The following is a 19,568-nucleotide window of genomic DNA, read 5'->3' as shown; positions in this document are numbered from 1 at the left end:
GAGATCCAAAATGGGTCTCCAGTCCCCTGTTTTTTTTGGTACCAAAAAAGAACTTGGAGTAAATCCCGGACCCTTGGTGGTCTGCTGGGACTGGCTGGATGGCTCTTTTTTCTAGCAGTTTTGAAATTTCTATTACTGCTTGTTCCCTTAGACCGGGTGGAACATCTGGAAGGGACCTGTTTGTTTGAAGAGGGATGTGGACAAAGGGGATTTTGTAACCCTCGGATATGATGGACTGCACCCATTTGTCTTGTGTGAGGAGTCGTCAGGCTTCCTGGGTACAGTGACAATCTTCCCCCGACTGCCTCCGAAAGTGGACAGTCGGGCAACCCCTCAGGGGTGCTGAAAGGGTTTGTCAGAGAAAGATTCCCTGCTACCCTGATTTTGCGGACCCCCTCTGCCCCTCGGGCGGCATCTATTGTTGTTCCCTCCTCTGCCCCTGGAGGGAAACTCGCCATGTGTGTCAGGCACGACTCCCTGGGGTTTGCGAAACCACATTTTTCCACTCTTCTGACCTTTAGGATATGGTCTAGAGGGAGTAGAAGAACGGACTCCCACGGCAGAGAGAGTCTTGCCTTCCTGCTCACATCTTGTAAGGGTATCCTTGACCTGTGGTCCAAACAAAGCCGAATCATCCAAGGGGGTGTTGGTGAAGGACGCCTTAAAGGGGTCAGCAAAGTTACATAACCACATCCAGGCATGTCTTCTCAAAGCCAGGCCTGTGCCTGCGGCTCTACTCGCCCCATCGGCTGCATAAGAAATGAGCCGCATGGAGGAGTTGACTATAGAATTAAGGGTCGCCAGCTGGGAGTTGATCTTTTCCTGAGACCCTGCAGCAGATGGATCCTGAAGGGTATCACCCAGGTCCTTAAGGAGATCTCTTCGAAGGCGGGTGAAATGGCACAGATAGTTCAGCGACTGCATGGAAAAGGTAGCTGAAGAAAACATCCGCTTCCCGTACCTGTCCATTGTCCTAGATTCTTTATTAGGTGGATGGACAGGCACTGAAGGGTCAGCCAACTCCTTCTTAGTGGCTGCTGCAACCATCATGGCATCAACAGGGACACCCTTTGTAAGAAACTGTTTGTCGGACGGGGCTGTAATGAATTTTGTGGGCCTGCGAGGAGTTGGCTCCACTGAGTCCAGGGCCGTCCACGCCTTCCAAGCCACCACTTCCATGAGCGGGTCGAAAGGCAGAGACACCCAGTAGGTGGAAGGGCGAGAACCAAACGCATCCAGATACACCGACTCGTCCTCGGAAGGGTTAAGGGCAGTCCAGTTCCCCCTCTGCCTAAGGATCTCAAGGATGTCTGAGAAGGAGACATCCTCAGAGGGGGACCTTGGGGACCCTTCCAAATCCTCCAAGTCGGTGTCAGAGGTGACTGACTCGGGGGAGTCAACATGCTTCCTCTTACATTTTCTCTTCCGAGGGGGCTCCGCTGAATGATCAGGGGAGGCCTCGGAAGAGGAAGATACACCCAATGGGGCTACCTGGAGTGCCGGTTCTCCACGCTTGGGGTCAGGAGGGTGGACAGAGACCGATGCAGGCACCATGGGGGGGGGGTGGACCCGAAGGGGTCGATCGCAGAGCCGACACCGGAGTCAGCACGCTCCTCATGACCTCAAAGGCGCCCCTATCAGGCAGAGAAGAGGGTCCCTGCTCCGAAGAGACGTCAACCCCTCCCGGCACCGAGAGGGACAGCTCCGAGGCCGATGTCAGGGCCGAGCTCACCTGCGCCGGGGCCCCCGAGAGGGAGAACGGGGTCGGACAAGGGTCCGATGCCACTCGCCCCCTCGGAGCCGACAAGGGAGTCTCGGTGCCCGGTTCCCTCCAAGGACGGAACCAATTAAGAGATCTGAGCCGACGAGGGAGCCGAAAGGTGTGGTATCGGCTCTGACATTCCGACGATTCGAGCCCCAACAAGCTCCGGCTCCGAACACAGTGGTAGAGTCGGAGGAGGAACTGTTGAAGAAACAGGGATAGCCACAGTCTGTTGAGAAGGGCTAGTCAACATTTTGGCCAGTGCCTGCGACTTTAGGAGCCTACTGACCACCCTCTCCAAGTCATGACCCGATAGCCTGGAGGACCGAGAGGAATGGGATCTATGGCTCCGCTCCGATTGTAGTAATGGAGACCTGGGAGCCGAGCGAACAGACTCTAAAGAGGGAGACCTCAAATGCTTTCGGCTCAGATAGCAATGTCGGAGCTGACTGAGGTCTCGAAGTGTCGGTTCCGGCCGGAACCGATGAGGAGGCAGAAGCTCCGTTCGGCATCGGCTCCAAACAGGGAGCCGACGGTCTGGCGGGCTTTAAGGATTTCCCCGACGAAGGCTTGGCCAGGGATCCTTCTAGCTTTAACAAGCCCCTCAAAATGAGCTTATTCCTACGCTCCTGCAGGACTCTCGGACTGAAAGCATGACAGACCAAACAAGAGTCCTGCAGGTGTAGGGGGCCCAAGCAATAAACACAAGAAGTGTGACCATCTGTCAGAGACATCTTCTGACAGCACGAGTCACACTTCTTGAAACCTGAGACCTTGGTATCTTTAGACATTACAGAAGAGCTACCAAGGGAAATTTAACTAGTGCTTAAAACAATATACACACACACACACACACTAGGTAAAAACTAACAGTAACAATACCACTATAACTACAACAGCTATCATTAACAAAAATGATCTATTAATATATATATATATATATATATATATATATATATATATATATAATACAATATAAACTATAAACTAGATGAGGCCTAACACTACCCTAAAGGGTGGGGGGGGGGAGGGGAGAAAACTCTAACAGAAGAGAGTTTCTAAGTGGGATCTAAAGGGGTAACGATCTAATTAAACTAATAGAGCAGTATATCTAAAAATTACAACAATACTGACAGTAAAAATGCAGTAAAAGAATTATACGACCTGGAGCCGGTAAAAAACGCAACCTCGTAGCTGAAGCGGCAAACGAGATCTGGGTATCTGACGCCTAGCATTGTGGGATAAGAGGAGGCCTCGAGCCGGTAAATAGCTCTCAAGCTTTAGTAAAAGGCCGAGTCGGAGCCGAGGATCGGCTCCGAACCCATCCAGCAAGAATGAAGGCGAGATAGACAACTTAACATCAAACAGCGAGACTGAACAACCTCACATCATTTATCTACACTATAAAGCGATTAGGTTAAATCTACATCATAAAACCGGTAGACTATATGGTCATGTACGATTTTGTAACTAACCCTTCCAATATACATTATCTAAAAAAGTAATGCACATTACATTTCATCCCTAGCAAACTGCAAACAAATGGTGATACATACCTTCTGCTAGACAAATTGTTTAGCTTAGTACAGGCAATACTTTGGTGCTTTTTTCCCAACTGAAGTATTCTGCATGCTTCTCTAGGATCAGAAACCTGAATCCATTTTAGATCTGAAACACAAGATAATACCAATTCAAACAACTACCATATTCCTCAAACTGTTGTCAAGATATAGTCAGAAACATTAAGTATATCAGGTCTAGCACCGGACTCAAACTACTTGCACTCAGGCTAACATAAAAGACAACACATATGTTCTTACATCAGTTGATTTGGAAGAACAACCTCTTCAAAGGGCCTAACGCAGGGTTCCCCATTCTAAACTTGCATTCTTTTCACTGAAACTTCCGTTCTTCGGGAGGACATCTGGCCTAAAACTGTTGCACAGTTTGACATCGAATACCACTAAAGGAGAGTGGGTTCAGTCGCTGAGTCCCACAATTCACCCTTAACCACGGAGTGGGGCCACTTCATGCAAACCTGGAAAGCCTGGGTCAAAAACAAATCCTCTTCTCTACTTCAAAACTACAGAGAGCTCCGAAACCTCTCAACAAATTAGTTAAGAAGAATTTCTTCTGCTCTACCCAATCAAACCTGCGGAATAATCCAAACAAATTCAGGACAACCATTAACAAACTTTATCCTGGCAACCCTACCACGCCAAACCCCTTCCCCCATAACACCACTACTGAAACTGCCACTCTTCTTAATTACTTTACTGACACTATCCAACTGCTAACTCTTAGCACTTCCTCTCCTCCATCTCCCAACAAAACATTTTCCAACAGCCTCTCGTTTAAACCAGTTCCCACTGCTTACATCAAATCTCTCCAGCTCAAACTGAAGCCTTGCTCCCCGAAGCCTTGCTCCCCCTCTGCTGATAGACTTCCTCCTCACCTTCTCACAATTGCTGCTGAATGTGTTGCCTATCCTGTCTTCATACTTATTAACAGATCCGTTAATAAAGCCCGTGTTCCCTGATAAATGGAAATCCTTCTACACTAACCCACTACATAAAGGGTAATAACTCCACTGACCCATCTAACTTCAGGCCCATTGCCATTCTGTCCCCCCATCTCTAAAATTCTTGAGAAATGCATGCATAACCAGCTACTCAAACATCTGCTAGACAACAACCTGCTGACCCCACCAAACACGGTTTCAGGCCCCACCACAGTACTTCCTCTGCATTACTCTCTTTCTCCCATACAGTAGCAGAATCCTGTGATAACAACATGCTTATGTCCGGCTTATTCCTAGATCTTACAGTAGCTAAGGCTCGTGATAACAACATGCTTATGTCCTGCTTATTCCTAGATCTTACAGTACCTGAGGCTCAGGATAACAACATGCTTATGTCCTGCTTATTCCTAGATCTTGCAGTAGCTGAGGCCCATAACAACATGCTTATGTCCCGCTTATTCCTAGATCTATCAAAGGTTTGGATACTGTTTATCCCTATATAAACAAACTCTCAGACCGCAACCTCTCCAGCTCCTCAGTTAGCTGGTTCTCCAGCTCTCTCCAATAAGCAACAATCTGTTTGCTGGCTAACTGTCCTCTCTCTCTCTCCTGTCCTGTCAAACAGGAGTTCAAGGATCAATCCTGGGTCCCCTTTTCAATATCTTCACAAACTGCATTCTGCCTGCAAACTCTCAACTCTGTTACAATATGCCAATGATTCCACACTTATCTCCCCTGCCCACAGTATTCATGACCTTTTAACAGTCACTCAGGACACCTTCTCAGCTGTAGAAACATGGCTCTCTAATAACGGGCTTGTACTGAATCCTAACAAAATGCCTTCTATTCTTCCCTAAAACAGTGGCATAAAAATAAAACCCTCGTTTATGATCACCTCCCTCAATAAAACGCCTATTAAAGCAGAACCTCATACTAAACTACTTGGCACTATAATTGGCGAATTAAAAGTTTGACCTACACATCCAACAATGCATAAAAAAAAAAAAAAACCACCAGAAACTTGACCTTTACAGAAATCAGAAATTCCTCGCACCTACCTCTAAAATTATTCTTACTCTGACTCAGTCATTCCTCTCACCTACCTCATCCTATGCTGCCCCTGTCCTTACTCTGGCTCAGTCATTCCTCTCACCTACCTCACCCTATGCTGCCCCTGTCCTTACTCTGGCTCAGTCATTCCTCTCACCTACCTCACCCTATGCTGCCCCTTATCCTTACTCTGGTTCAGTCATTCCTTTCACCTACCTTATGCTATGCTGCCCCAACCTTACAAACTTTGTCTACTCTTTTGTCCAAACTCGACCAAACATACAACAAAATAGCTAGATTTGCCACTAATCTCCCTAACAACTCTCTCCACTGTCTCTCTCTTAAAAAGCTTCAGTGGCCTGAATTCTCTCATCAGCTACTTCCTCAACTACAGATCACACATTCTGTTCTCTTCAATCCCTCTTCCTGCCCCTCCCTCTCCAACCTGGTGTCCTACTACATCCCCCTCTGACATCACCGCTCAACTGGCAGACATCTTCTTGACATCTATAAATCCAGAAATAACAATGAAGTCCCTTTATAAGTACTCTACAGCACATGCATGGAACACACTTCCCTCTAACATAAATATCTCTCAACACCAGTTGAAAAGAGTTCAAACTACCTCTTAAATACCTGGTCCTGCCCATGCCAAGCTCCAACTTGACATCCCTGTAGAAAACTAAAACAAAGGAAATGTAAACATCTGACAGATATGGCTTACAGTGATATGCAATGAATCCACACTGACCCAACTAACCAGAAAACTCCAAAAAGCAGCTAATGATATGCAATGAATCCACACCGACCCAATTAACCAAAAAACTCCAAAAAGCAGCTAATGATATGCAATGAATCCACACCGACCCAACTAACCAGAAAACTCCAAAAAGCAGCTAATAGACAGTGATGCAATCAAACAGCAGTGTGCAATTGTGACCCATTGAAGAAAGTCTACTACGAAGCCAAGTGTAGCAAGAATATAGGTCTTACATTAAGGACTCAAGTGGGTCAGCAATTCAGATGAATTTCAAGCAGTAAAAACTGCCAAGGGAAAGGGTTAATTAGTAGGGCATATAAAATAATTCATGATAACTAAAAGACTAAATCATAAGAGTTTAGAAATGACTAGGAAATGAAAATGCTAAGGCAATGTACAAAAAACAATGGGAGAATATTTGTATGGCTCCAAAGTATGTAACAAAATCTAGAAGGCTTAGGATTTATGCATGGAAGTGTTTGCTTAGCTATTTTTTTTTTTTATCCCAAGTAAGTTTGAGAATTTTTCCACAAATAGACCTTAACTAATCTGACAGGTAATGAGAAAAACAGGAGTACTTGTAAACACGTTTTTTGGAAATCCAAGGAGTTTGTAGACTTTACAAATTCCTTACAGGGCCGATTTCTCAAAAATGTTGGGAGGCATATTAACAAAGGAAATTATTCTTTTAAGTTGCGATATAGAAACTGAATTGCCTAAACAGTGCATCACAAATACACTAACTGTTCTTTGACAGAGTCACTTTCGATTTGTTGCTACAGTTTTTTTTTGCTAGTAGGGCAGGTTTATTACACACATCACTGTAAATAAGGCCCCATTAAGTTTAATATTGTTGGCTTGTAAAATAAAACAGCAATTACTAGAAATGAAAATCAATAGCTAAACAAGCTGTAACATAATCCCTGAATGTTGTAAAGGAGATAAAAGAACTGGAGGTGGGACCCTTAGAAGAGGAAAGGAGACACTACATAGAAATAAACTGAATATGTGGGAAACACTACATGCAGAATAATTCTCGGGAAAGGGAGTGAAATTTCCAAGGCAGGAAGGGTTGCAGAAATGTAAGCAGTGGTAAAGTAAATTGTTAGAGAAACAATACATGTAAAATCCATGAGAAGTATAAATCTATAATGGTTTGCTCGCCGTCTCTGTAAATGTATGTGCAGCCATGTCACTGTGTAATATGTGAAGTTAATAAAGTTTGATTTGGGCAGGGGGCTAGTAAGCATCTAGTTTTGAGCAACCTCCATCATGAATAAAGCCTAAAGAGAAACAAAAAGCTACTGTCTTCAATACCTGGCTTAGCAATGGGCGGCACTTAGCAGATGCCAGAAATGCGCAGCAGCATCAACACAGTTGGCAGTCCTACTTCCTCAAAAAGGGATGGCGTGATGTACACCTTTTGCTTCACCGTTTTCATATACCAGATAACATTTTTTACCACTCCATAATGCCTTTTTTTATCCAAGGTGACCCTGATCCATCCACCAACCTACTCAAACCACATCAGAACACTAATTAAGGAAGTGCTGCTCATTGGTGCAGTCCAATAAAAAATGCCATCTCCAGAAGTCCTCTTAACTCATTCCCCTCCAGTACAGCTCGTTTGAGTGTGTACCTTTAACTCTTAGTGGTGTGGCTTCAGCCTTTAAAAAAATGAAGTTATCACCTTACAGTTCTAACAACTACTTATTGACAGAGGTCAAATATCAATACAATTGTGTTTGCTATCATGTATGCTTCAAGATGACATATTCTGATACCTTGTATGTAGCATGGTTTTTGAATTAATGCAAATATGAACAAGCAATATTTGACGCCTAGAGGAGCTCTATCATTTCTCTCTTCATATAGTCCATGGAGTTATGCTTCAAGTTATTGACATCCCAATGTACTATGACAAAATCATATTTATACTGGTTCTGTACAGAGTGAGTGTGCATGTGATCTGCTAAATTCTGGACACCAGGCAAGCAACTAACGATCACTCATTCCTTATTCAGCCTTGGAAGTACATCTTACAATGGAGTCATCAAAAACCTGAATGTTTGTTGGTAGATGCCTGCCTTATGGGCTCAGCATCCATGACTTGGGTACTCCTTGTGCTATATGGGACGGTAGGTTCTGCATATCAACAGAGCCACTGACGGTACTTAGTGCCCGTGTTGCAACCTGGTGGACTGAGGCTTAGGCAAGTTCATCTAGAACTTCAGCCAGTGAAGGAGTATGTGTATTATACTGGACATAGTGAGGTGTGTGTGGCGCATGATTTTCACCTTCAATGATAATGTACCTACATCTCTCACAAACTGCATTGTGTTAAGTAATAGATGAACATTAGTCAGCATGAGACAATTACTACATTGGCTCAAGATACCCATGTGAATCAGGATGGGTACAGAAATTATGGGAAAATGCCAGTCCATGGTTTTGACAGGAAATGACTCAGGAGCTGAGAGGAATTTAACTGCTTTTATTTGGGTTTGTTTTCAGGATGCAGGGGTTAGTTTAGATATGCTTGCTAAGAACATAGGGGGTGCAGAGTTATTTGGGCTGGGATATAGGGATAGCAGTCAGATTTAGCTGCAACACAAGGTACTTTACTTGTGCTCAGCGCAGGTTAGCGAAGCCTCCAATCTAAGTTATTAAATAATGTGGATTTAACAGGCTTCTTGTAAGGAAAAACTCCTGCACAGACAACCTGCTACCACAGACAGAGTTTTCAATGGAGACCGTGTACAGAACACAGCTTAGCGCAGCTTTACTTCTTCCCTTTTGGATGACACAGACTGGAATGTGTGGAGGACAAGATTAGCTAATTTCTCTCAGTTTAGGGTTTTGCACACTTCTCAGTCTTGAAAAAAAGACCCTAGGCGAGTGAAGCTCAGTGCAGGTTATAGGAGACAACCTAGAAAGAAATCTAATTCAAAAAAGCAAAAAATAATCAGCCAATCAGTTTCCATGAAACAGAGCTTGTATTAAACACTAAGCCTTGCTTTTTTCCTTATCTGTGTGAGAGGGTTGTAGTATGTCATGTCCCTGCACAACTGCCATGGCTGTGAGTGCAGGAACAGTAAGAGAGACTGGAACTCCAGCCAGACGCATTTATCATGTTGGTGCAGAAAGCTCTGTGTATTTGGATAAGTAGGCTGACCTCAATGAAAATGACTGTGCACACTTACATTTCCTATAAACATAGCTTAAAATGAGCTACAGAACTTCAAAATAAAACTTGTGTAAAAAAAATAACTTAAAGTACCTGCCTCAAACTAGGCAGCTTCTAATGGCTGTTGGAAGTAGTAAAAAGGAAGAATCTATTTTAAGAACCTTCAACATATTGCCAATAAACTAAGTAATCAATTAAGAGATACTAACAGGGCAGTAAATTTGCAAAGCAGTCTTAAAGAAACATCAAGACATCTATGGGGATTGTATCCCGTGAAATATTTAAAGGTACTGGAATTGTAACACTGAGAACAGCTCCACCACCTCCCTCTGTTATGGTGAGTTATCTGATCAAAACTTGCAGGTTGATTTAACTGCCCATTCTAAATCAGAATGGAACCTCAAGTGAAAACTTGTTTGCAGAAACGTAAAGTAGAGGCACTGAGCAAGTGACAATGGAGTAGCAGGAAAGGCTTAAAAGAAACCAAATACACTTAAAACAATTCTACAGGGAGAAAAGGCTGGTAAAGACTAGCAAAATACTAAAACCCAAGCATCTTAAAACAAATCCAAGCTAACTTTTAAAAGTCTCAGACTTGGTCACACACAATTTTCTCTATTAGGAGACTGAAAATATCACTAGTCCCACAATCTAAACATAGATCCAAATATTCTTCCACAACTTCGGACTACTCATCTGAAGACAATATGGACAAATGTGACATTCAGCTACACCCTCCAAGACAAATGCTCAACCCTGCAGCCTTCCGAAACAACAAACCTAAGCCTAGTATTAATGAAGTATACCCCTAAACTGCAGTGGATTTTCAGTCAGAAATCATTTTGCAAAACATATTAAAATCCTGGAAGATCATGCCCAGATACAAAACTGTAAGTCAAAGATTTAAGAGCCATATTAAAAGCATCCATCTCACTAGATATTTTAAAACATGGGAAGCCTCCAAAATACAAGATGATGGGGTGGAGATACCACTACTTAAAAAAGCAAACTTAGAAATAACAATGATATTTATCAAGTACTACTATAATAGTTGTTCACCATGTAAAGCTGTTGCACCCGAACACTCTTCTACAAATAGCTAATTGCAATGCACTTGTGATGCACTTCAATCCTTCTTGGGGTACTTTGAGCCAATCAAGGATGCGGCTACCACCAGTGGGCTATCTGCAGCCTTTGTTAAGGAATTACTGCCCGTCCACATGAAATAGTTAAAACACTGGAAAAACTACAGACTACCAAAGTCAAAACACTCAAAACTAAACAGAGGAAGAGGTTGACGTAGTGCAAAACTGGACTAAGGAGGAAGAACAGATTCAGATTTCTTCAGTAGGCCCCTATGCAAAAACTGCAAAAGATAACACACCAGAAACTGGGACAATTTAATCAGAATTCTTGACAGAATCCAATGCAATGTAAATCAAATTCAAATCTCTGCTTTAATTATGGCCAGGGAGGCCTCCAGCATAAAAGTTGCCCTTTTAACTAACAACCTCACATTTTTCTACCTTAAACACATCCTTTTGGTCATTAGCTCTGCACCTTGACAAACACAGCAGCATTCATCTCCAACCTGGTGGCAAGATAAATATGAAAGCCATGATCAAGAATTACAGCTATTTCCTTTAGTGTCTGTAGACAAAGTCATACAGATCAAAGTTCAAGATTTTAATATTACCATTCATTATTGATAATGGAGCTATATGCTCCATGATCACATCACCCAAAACCAAAAATCTTCCTCTCTGTATCCTTAGACTTTCCAGAATCTATTCAACTACAGGGGAAAAAATTATGTACTCACCATAACGTTCCTTCTCTGTTGTCCATTTTCATTCTTCCTCAACTGACAACAAGAGACTCTGATCCATCTCTGTTGCTTAGACTGGATCCTAGAACTCTCAAGCTACTCCCTTTACCCATAATACCCCACCAACTTAACACACCTCAGACTAAACTTGATGCCCCTAGGCTAAGGGACCCCTTCAGCTCTGAGCACTTTATTTGTAATGGTGATGGACAGGTTGACAGACGAGATCAGACAGGAGTCCCCATGGACTATAATGTTTGCAGATGACATTGTGATCTGTAGTGAGAGTAGGGAACAGGTGGAGGAGACCCTGGATAGGTGGAAATATGCTCTAGAGAGAAGAGGAATGAAGGTCAGCAAGACTAAGACAGAATATATATGTGTGAATGAGAGGGAGGATAGAGGAATGGTGAGGATGCAGGGAGTAGAGGTGGTGAAAGTGGATGAGTCTAAATACTTGGGATCAACAGTTCAGAGTAACGGTGAGTGTGAAAGAGAGGTGAAGAGTACAGGCAGGATGGAGTGGGTGGAGAAGAGTGTCAGGAGTGATTTGTGACAGACGAGTACCAGTAAGAGTGAAAGGGAAGGTCTACAAGAGGGTAATGAGACCAGCTATGTTATATGGGTTGGAGACAGTGGCATTGACAAAAAGGCAGGAGTCCGAGCTTGACATGGCTGAGCTGAAGATGTTAAGAGTTGCACTGGGTGTGACGAGGATGGACAGGATTAAAAATAAGTATATTAGAGGGTCAGCCCAGGTTGGAAGGTTTGGAGACAAAGCCAGAGAGGCAATATTACATTGGTTTGGACATGTGCTGAGGAGGGATGCAGAGTATATTGGGAAAAAGATGCGAAGGATGAAGCTGCCAGGTAACAGGAAAAGAGGAAGGCCTAAGATAAGGTTTATGGATGCGGTGAGAGAGGACATACAGGTGGTTGGTGTAACAGAGCAAGATGCTGAGGACAGGAAGAAATTGAAACAGTTGATCTGCTGTGGCGACCCCTGATGGGAGCACCCGAAAGAAGAAGGTTATATAAAATAGGAAAGGTGGAAACAAAAAAGGAAACTGGAGCTCAAACAAAGAACAATGGTTATGGTGCAAGTCCAAGATTGTTCCAGAAGAAAAGGATGGGGCCAGGTGGGCTGGAAGTTGAGGAAAAATGAAAATAGACAATACAGATGGAACATTATGGTGAGTTCATAACTTTTTTTCATCTAATGTTGTCCTTGTCATTCATTGGTCAACTGAATGAACCAGGTCCCCAGCTAGTGTAACCTTGGGAGGCCCTCATGGAAGAATATTCCAGAGTACTGTAGAGCCAAAGGCTGCTCTGCTCCTGGCAGTCAAATCTAATTTGTAATGAGCAATAAAGGTGTGAGAATCAGTCCAAGTTGCAGCTGTACAAAGGTCATCTAAGGAAGCCCCTGACCAACTGGTGAAGAAACTGCCATAGACTTCGTGGAATGGCATTTAGGGGGTTTGGGCAAGGATAAACTATTTGTTTACCATAAACAAAGGAAATGCATTCAGTTAACCATTTGGCTAATTTAATTTTGGATGCTGGATTGCCCAATCTGTTAGCAGAAAAGGAAACCATAACTGACCAGATTTCCTATAGTCTTTGGTTCTGTAATGATAAAAGGTGAAGTTAACTATGCAAAATTCAAAAGATGGAACATGTACTCTTCCTTATTTAAAAAAAATTAGGGGGGAAAAAAACTTCGATTAATGCCCTGATTTATGTTGAACTCCGAAGCTACCTTAGGCAAGAAGGATAGATTTGTTTGCAAAGACATCATGTCTTTGTGAAAAACTACGTAAGGAGGTTTGGAAAACAGCATGGAGTTCAGATACTCATCTCACTTGTGATAGTGAGCAGAAAAATGATTTTCCAGGACAAAACTTTTAATTCTGTTTTGGCTGAAGGTTCAAACGGAACTTGTGCCAAGCCCAGAAGCATGACAATTACATCCCAAAGTGGCGTAGGATCCTTTAATGAGAGTCTAAGTAAAAAGGCTCCCTTAAGAAAGGCTTTACATGTTTAGAAGTTATGTTACAGTTATTTTCACCCTGGTGGAAATTTGAAATGGCAGCCAACTACATTTTAATAGTTGAAAAACTTGCTAAGGGCCCAAAAACAAATCTCTTCCATTTACTTTGTAAACCTTCCTAGTAGATGCTTTTTGAAAAGATAAGATATGACTTATCGGGGAAGAGCCTGAAATGTTTAGCGATCAATGGAAATGGAGAAACCATGCAATCAGTTTGAGGCCTCTTAAGCCCCAGTGGCCTAATGGATAAGGCATTGGCCTCCTCAGCCAGGGATTGTGGGGGGGGGGGGTTGAACCCCATCTGGGGTGATGTAATCTTACAGCTCATTTGGCGTAGTGGTATGTTGCTCTGACTGTAGTGCACAGGGTCCTGGTTTCAAGACTTCGTAGTGATATCTTTCATTTCTGTAGTGTTTTCTGCCTAAAATAGTGTAGCTAGTAGCTGTGGCAAAGTTTCCTACCCTTCCTTACTATTGGTGTCTTGTTCTTATAGTTGGTGGCTTTGCAGTTGCCCGCCCCTACTGTAAATTTGATCTGGGACAATCTCCCCAGTCTAGTGTCATTAGCTCATTCTACCCAATAGAAAGAGAATATATGAAAAGGCCAACCCCCCTTAGTTTCTTAACCTTGAATTATCTTCTGTTCCTCCTTTCTCCCTTTCCACTTAACTTAAAAACTTTATTCAGCTGCTTGCTGCTTTTACAGTATTTGTGCTTCCTCCTCCAACTCTATTACTTCATCTTGGTTTTTCTGCTGCATGTTCTCTAAAGTGTTCACTTGCATCTTCTCTGCTGCATTTATTACTGCTGTTTTTAGTCTGTTTAAATTTTAAGTGTTATTTAAGATCTGCGGGTCCAATTTTGGTGTCATGCAGACTACAAGAGCAACAGGAAGGAGAAATGATACTCTAAGTGCCTCCATTTTGATTTTTTCATAATTTACTGCTCTCTGCACTTTTGTCTTTGTTAATTTATCTGCATTTATTTAAACTGTATTTGCCTTAATATTGCTACGCACTCGTGCGCTAGCTTACACTGCATTTAAAGTGTTTTTGCTACTGTTTTAACTGCTTTTCTTCATTAAAAAAAACCTTCTAAGCTTGTTTCCTGCCTTTCCTGTAACTAGTCTAGTCCAGATACAGACGTGCTGTATCCATGACTGTTTAAGTTTCTGAGCCTCACAGACCTTTCCATGCTGGAGAGAAGGCTTCTAGCTTATCAGTGGGAGTGGTAAGCACTAGGTAACCTATCTACCCACAAGAGGAATGGTTTCTGGTCCAGAAATTGTAGTTTATTGGCCATTTGGGCAGTTTTTCCATCCCTTTCAACTTTCTGGTTTAACAACCAGTGTTTGCGTGGGTTTGCACACCGCACAGTGGTGCTCAGCTGAGGTAAACTATTACCGCTGCCAGAAAGTCTGCTCTTCAATTTTTCTCTTAGAACGTGCTTGTTCTTTTACTTCTTGCACTTCAACTAGCTTAATCCGCTTGCACTTTAACAGGCTTTTGTAGCATTTATTGTAGCACACTTAGGTGCTATCAGCACTAGCTGTTCTTGTACAGTAACAGCACCAGTACTCATTAGTTATGACCACCCCTCCTGGAATGACTGTAGGGCAATTTCCTGTGCTTTCTTCTGCTAACCTGGTGCACTTGGGAAGTCAGAGACAGTCTGGCAACTGTCTAATGTACACAGACAACCCTCTCGTCTTACCTCCCAACACTCATATGGAGAAATGCACTTGTATCACCAAACTGGAAGCAGTACATACTCCAACCAAGACCAGACTAGCTGGTCAAGAGAAGGTTCAACACCTGCAACTCACTACGTAGAACACACAGCCCTCCAAAACACCAACCATCACAACCCACACACACAAACAGTACACCAACATTTGCGGAGGCTCTCAACCAAAATTTACCCAGAGACCCCCGACAGAAATGCACTCTACCACCACAACACCAACCCCAGAACACCTAGCTCACCAACAGTGTGCGCCTCAACCCAAGCCCTTAAGGCAAAGCACTTTTCCCAATGTACTAATCATGGGAGACTCAATTCTGAGGCACACTGATGTCCCACCCCCTAGGTTGAACAAAGAGAAGATTACAGTCAGTTGTCTATCAAGTGCCAGGATCCACCATATAACACATGCACTCAGGTCACTCAACAAGTACAAATATGACTCAGTCATTGTCCATGTGGGTGTGAATGACCTGAGATGTACCTCTCTGGACTACATGAAAAGAGATGTGATGGAACTCTCAGATTATGTGGCCCAGGCAGGTATGATCCTTGCCCTGAGCAGTATTCTACCGTCACCCAGAATTATACCACAGTACGAACAGAAAATGATTGACTTCAACAACTGGCTAAGTTTCTGTTGTAATTTTAAGGGGCTCCAGTATCCGTCTGCCTGGGATGACATGATCGGCAGACCTCGATGCTTTGCCAGAGACAGCCTGCATCTGTCACCCCTGGGATCCCGGTTACTGGCTAAGGCTTTTACCGCCTCTATAGTGCCTTTTTAGGCAGTGATCCAAAGACCAAAATTCCACCGTAACATCTACAAACAAGTGCAGTCTGAGGGTCATGCTGCTCAATGCCAGAAGTCTAAATCTCAAGATGCACTCGCTCAAAGCTCTCCTCAAAATGGAGAATGTCGACATCTGTGCTATAACAGAGACCTGGTTTAAAGAGGCAAAAAGCACCCCTGCGCTCCCAGGCTACAACATATTCCATACCTTTCGGCACCAGAATATACCCGGAAGCTCTAAAGGCGGTGGTTTCTCCATATTCCTAAAGGATATACACACCTCTAGACTGGTAGCCCAGCATAATGCATCAGAGATACTTCAGGTACAACTAACACTGGATAAAATGGTGATTCAAGTCATAGCCTGCTACAGAACCCCAAACATGTCCCTAGAATCTCACTCCAAGTTCCTAAGCACCCTGGAATCTATCACAGTCCAGCCCAATACTCATACTGGGAGACTTCAAATACCCGTCCATCAACTGGGAAAACTATTCAAGTACCAATGTACAAGCCCAACGCTTTCTGGAATTTATTGCTTCCAATGCCCTGGACCAGCTCATTCTGAACCCCACTAGAGGGAGCAGCATCCTCGACCTGGTTATCACCAACATGGGAGACCAGTGCTCCACACCTATAGTCAGCTCCTCCCTGGTTAAATCCGACCACAAACTGATCACCATGGAAATCTCCATCTCATCTACATCCCCCGCTAAGGTGACCACCCTGAAAAACTTCTCTAAAGCCAACTTTGGGCTCATAAAAGCAGAGATGGCCAACTTCTCGGCACCCAAGACAATGGAAATAGCTACATGCCTGCTGATTCATACACCAATGCACTGTACGAGCGCGTACACAAATGCATGGACCTTGCCATACCAAATAGAACCAAGATGCTCTCCTCCAAAAAAAGGAAGCCAATCTGGTGGTCCCCAGCCATCAAACTCTACAACAAAAAGAAGAAACTGCTGCAGAAAAAAATGAAGTCACAAGACTGGTAAACCTCCCTTATCAGTCTCAACAAAAAGTTCTGATCCTTTATCAAATCCTCTAGCCAGCAATGAAGGCAGAATTGCTGCCGACACCAAAAACAACCACAAAGCCTTCTATAGCTATATCAAAAACCTCCAAGGCAATACCCAGATTTGCTCTGAGTTATTGCACAAGGGCACCTCCTATACTGAGCAAACAGATATAGCCAACATACTGGCCAACAGATTCAGTGCCAACTTTACCCCCTCCTCAAAGGCCCTATCACAATACCAGAAGAAAGTCTGGTACCCACCATTTCTGCGGCACAGGTAAAAGCTGCATTGACCAAAGCCAAGAATACAGCGTCCATGGGACCTGATAATATCCCTGGTCGCATCCTACATGAGCTACAAAACGAACTGGCACCACATCTGTGTGCCTTGTTGGATCACAGTCTTACCTCAGGCTTTGTCCATAATGAATGGTACACTCCTACAGTCATTCTGCTCCATTAAGGAGGAGCAACTACAGACCCTTAGAACCATCAACCCCATTAAGCCTGACAAGTCTGGTATGCAAAGCTATGGAGCACATTATCTTTGTTAAGCAGGTCTGTGATATAGGCAAACTCCAAACTCTTAACCCCACACAGTTTGGCTTTGTCAAAGTGAGATCCTGCCTGCTGAATCTGGCTGACTTCTTCAAGGGAGTCACCAAGGCTGTGGATGAGGGTAAGGCAGTGCATACAGCCTACCTCGACCTGGCCAAGGCCTTTGATACCATTCCCCACTCTGGTATCATTGATAAACTCACCAAACTAAGCATCAATCCATACATCACTAATTGGGGTTGCAAAATGGCTCAGAGACAGGACCCACTGAGTAAATGTTGCAGATTCTGAGTCAGACTGTCGACCAGTCACGAGTGGAGTCCCACAGGGCTTGGTCCTGGGCCCCCTCTTGCTTGGCATCTACATCTCAGAAGTCCAGGCCAACGCAGTAGGACTCTGGCTGACCAAGTTCGCTGAGGACTGCAAGCTAGGAGTCATTACCCACTCCCCAGGTGATGCAGACATCCTACAAAAAGGCCTCTCTGAGACCAATGACCGGTGTCAAAACCATGGCCTGAAGCTTAATCCAAACACTGCATTATCATCCCCTTTGGAAAAAACTCAGTTTGCACGAATTACCACACTGATGGCAGCCCACTGAAGGGGACATAAGAGATCTGGGCACCCAGGTCATCAGCCACCTCACCTTCGACCATCACATTGCCACTGTGATCAGAAAGTCCTTCTACATGGCACATCTTATAACCAAAGGTTTCGCATCCAGGAAGAAAGAGGTCATTATCCCTCTCTACTCATCCCTCATTAGGTCAATTATCGAATATAACGTCCAGTTTAGCATGTACCTGACCAGACACCTACAACAGCTGGAGGCGCCAAAAAAGTACCTTACAAAAAGGATCCTAGGCCTTAAACACATGTCCTACATGGACAGACTCAAGAAACTTCAGCTGTTCTCAGTCTCTTGTAGTCTACTTAGAGGGAATCTCTGCTTGACTTACAAAGCCATGTCTGACCCATCCCTACTTGAAATGCTACACCTAAAGAAATCCCACTCCACCCCTGCGCTACACGCTCCAGAGATCACAACCTCATTAACACAATTAACAGAACAAGCTGGAGGGACAGGTTCTTCTCCCAAAGACAGCCCATACCCTAAAATAAGCTTCCAATTCATGTCAAGCAGAGCACCTCGCTGGCCCTCTTCAAGAGAAATCTTGACGAGTGGATGGGCAACAGAAAGTTCACCCCGGGGATCACTCCAGTTGCCCTACTGCATAGGGGCACTGTGAACTAACATCGGGTGGCATGGTGCCTGGGCAATTTTTTTGGGCTAGGCTTGTAAAGTCTCCAAGGCCATTAGCCTAGTACACACCTATGAACCTATGAGTCACACCCATCAGGTACAACCAGAGGTCTGGAGTGGGACCAAGTATCCAAAGCAAATGTAAAAGGTGAGGCCAGAGGAAGGGGGAACCACACCTGACTAGGCCAGAAGGGTGCAATGACAATAACTGAGCTTCAACCAGAATGCTTTCAGTAAAAATTTAGGGATGAACGGTAACAGGGGGTAAGCATTAAGAAGACCAGAGGGTCACTCAGACTAGAGCATCTCTTGGTGACTCCTACATTGGAAGGATCAGGGCAAAGAACCTGTGGCATTTGTGGTTAAGGGGAGAGGCAAATATATTGCAGCATGGCTGACCACATCCATGGAAAATCCTCTCTGGCACTTTGACATTCAAAGACGAATTGTGAGGCGTCAGAATGAACTTGCTTAGTTTGTCTGCAATCACTTTGCATTTCCCCAGGACGCGTGTTGCTATTAGAAACTAACCATTGCTTAGTGACAAAGTGGGTAAAATCTGGTTCCTCCCTGTTTGTTGATGTACCAGACCACTGACATACTGTTCATCTGAATGACAATAGTCCCAGATGGAAGAATGTCTTGAAAGACCTGCAACACTAGGACTGCTCTCATCTCAACTACAATGATGTGTACCTTGGCCTCTTCAGTGGACCACGTACCTTGGACTCTCTCTCAAGTACTGCCTCCTCAATCCAACTGGGAGGTGTCTGTGGTCACCATGGCATGGAAAGACTACTTCCATAGAGTTGGTTTGAATGAATCCACCAAAAAAGATATCTTGTGCACTCTTGAGTAATCTTGACTGGAGCAGTTAACGTATGTTGAAGAATGGACGACTGGACTGAAAGTATCTAATGAGGGCTTACAAGTTTAATCGGGCTGAAAGAGAAGAACTTTGAGGTCCCAAGCCAAGAAACTGATTCACTGTCTGTATCCGAGTAGAGGGAAGAGAGGCTACGTGAC

The 19,568-nt window shown here is 43.9% G+C and overlaps 1 protein-coding gene across 5 annotated transcripts in view; it reads right to left on the bottom strand.

Annotated features, from left to right (window-relative positions):
• KIF20B (kinesin family member 20B) overlaps positions 1-19,568 on the bottom strand; it is a 1,912,547-nt gene that overhangs the window by 1,610,972 nt on the left and 282,007 nt on the right. For all 5 annotated transcript variants that reach the window (XM_044056921.1, XM_044056924.1, XM_044056926.1 and 2 more), the window contains exon 9: positions 3,319-3,430. In XM_044056921.1, the coding sequence (XP_043912856.1) occupies positions 3,319-3,430 (112 nt within the window). The remainder of the gene's footprint in view (positions 1-3,318; positions 3,431-19,568) is intronic.

Source organism: Protopterus annectens, chromosome 14.part0 (assembly GCF_019279795.1).
Source record: "Protopterus annectens isolate FY-2018-M chromosome 14.part0, PAN1.0, whole genome shotgun sequence".
Classification (NCBI taxonomy): Eukaryota; Metazoa; Chordata; order Ceratodontiformes; family Protopteridae; genus Protopterus; species Protopterus annectens.
Note: the sequence above shows the minus strand (reverse complement) of the source record. Positions and strands in the feature narration are given on the sequence as shown.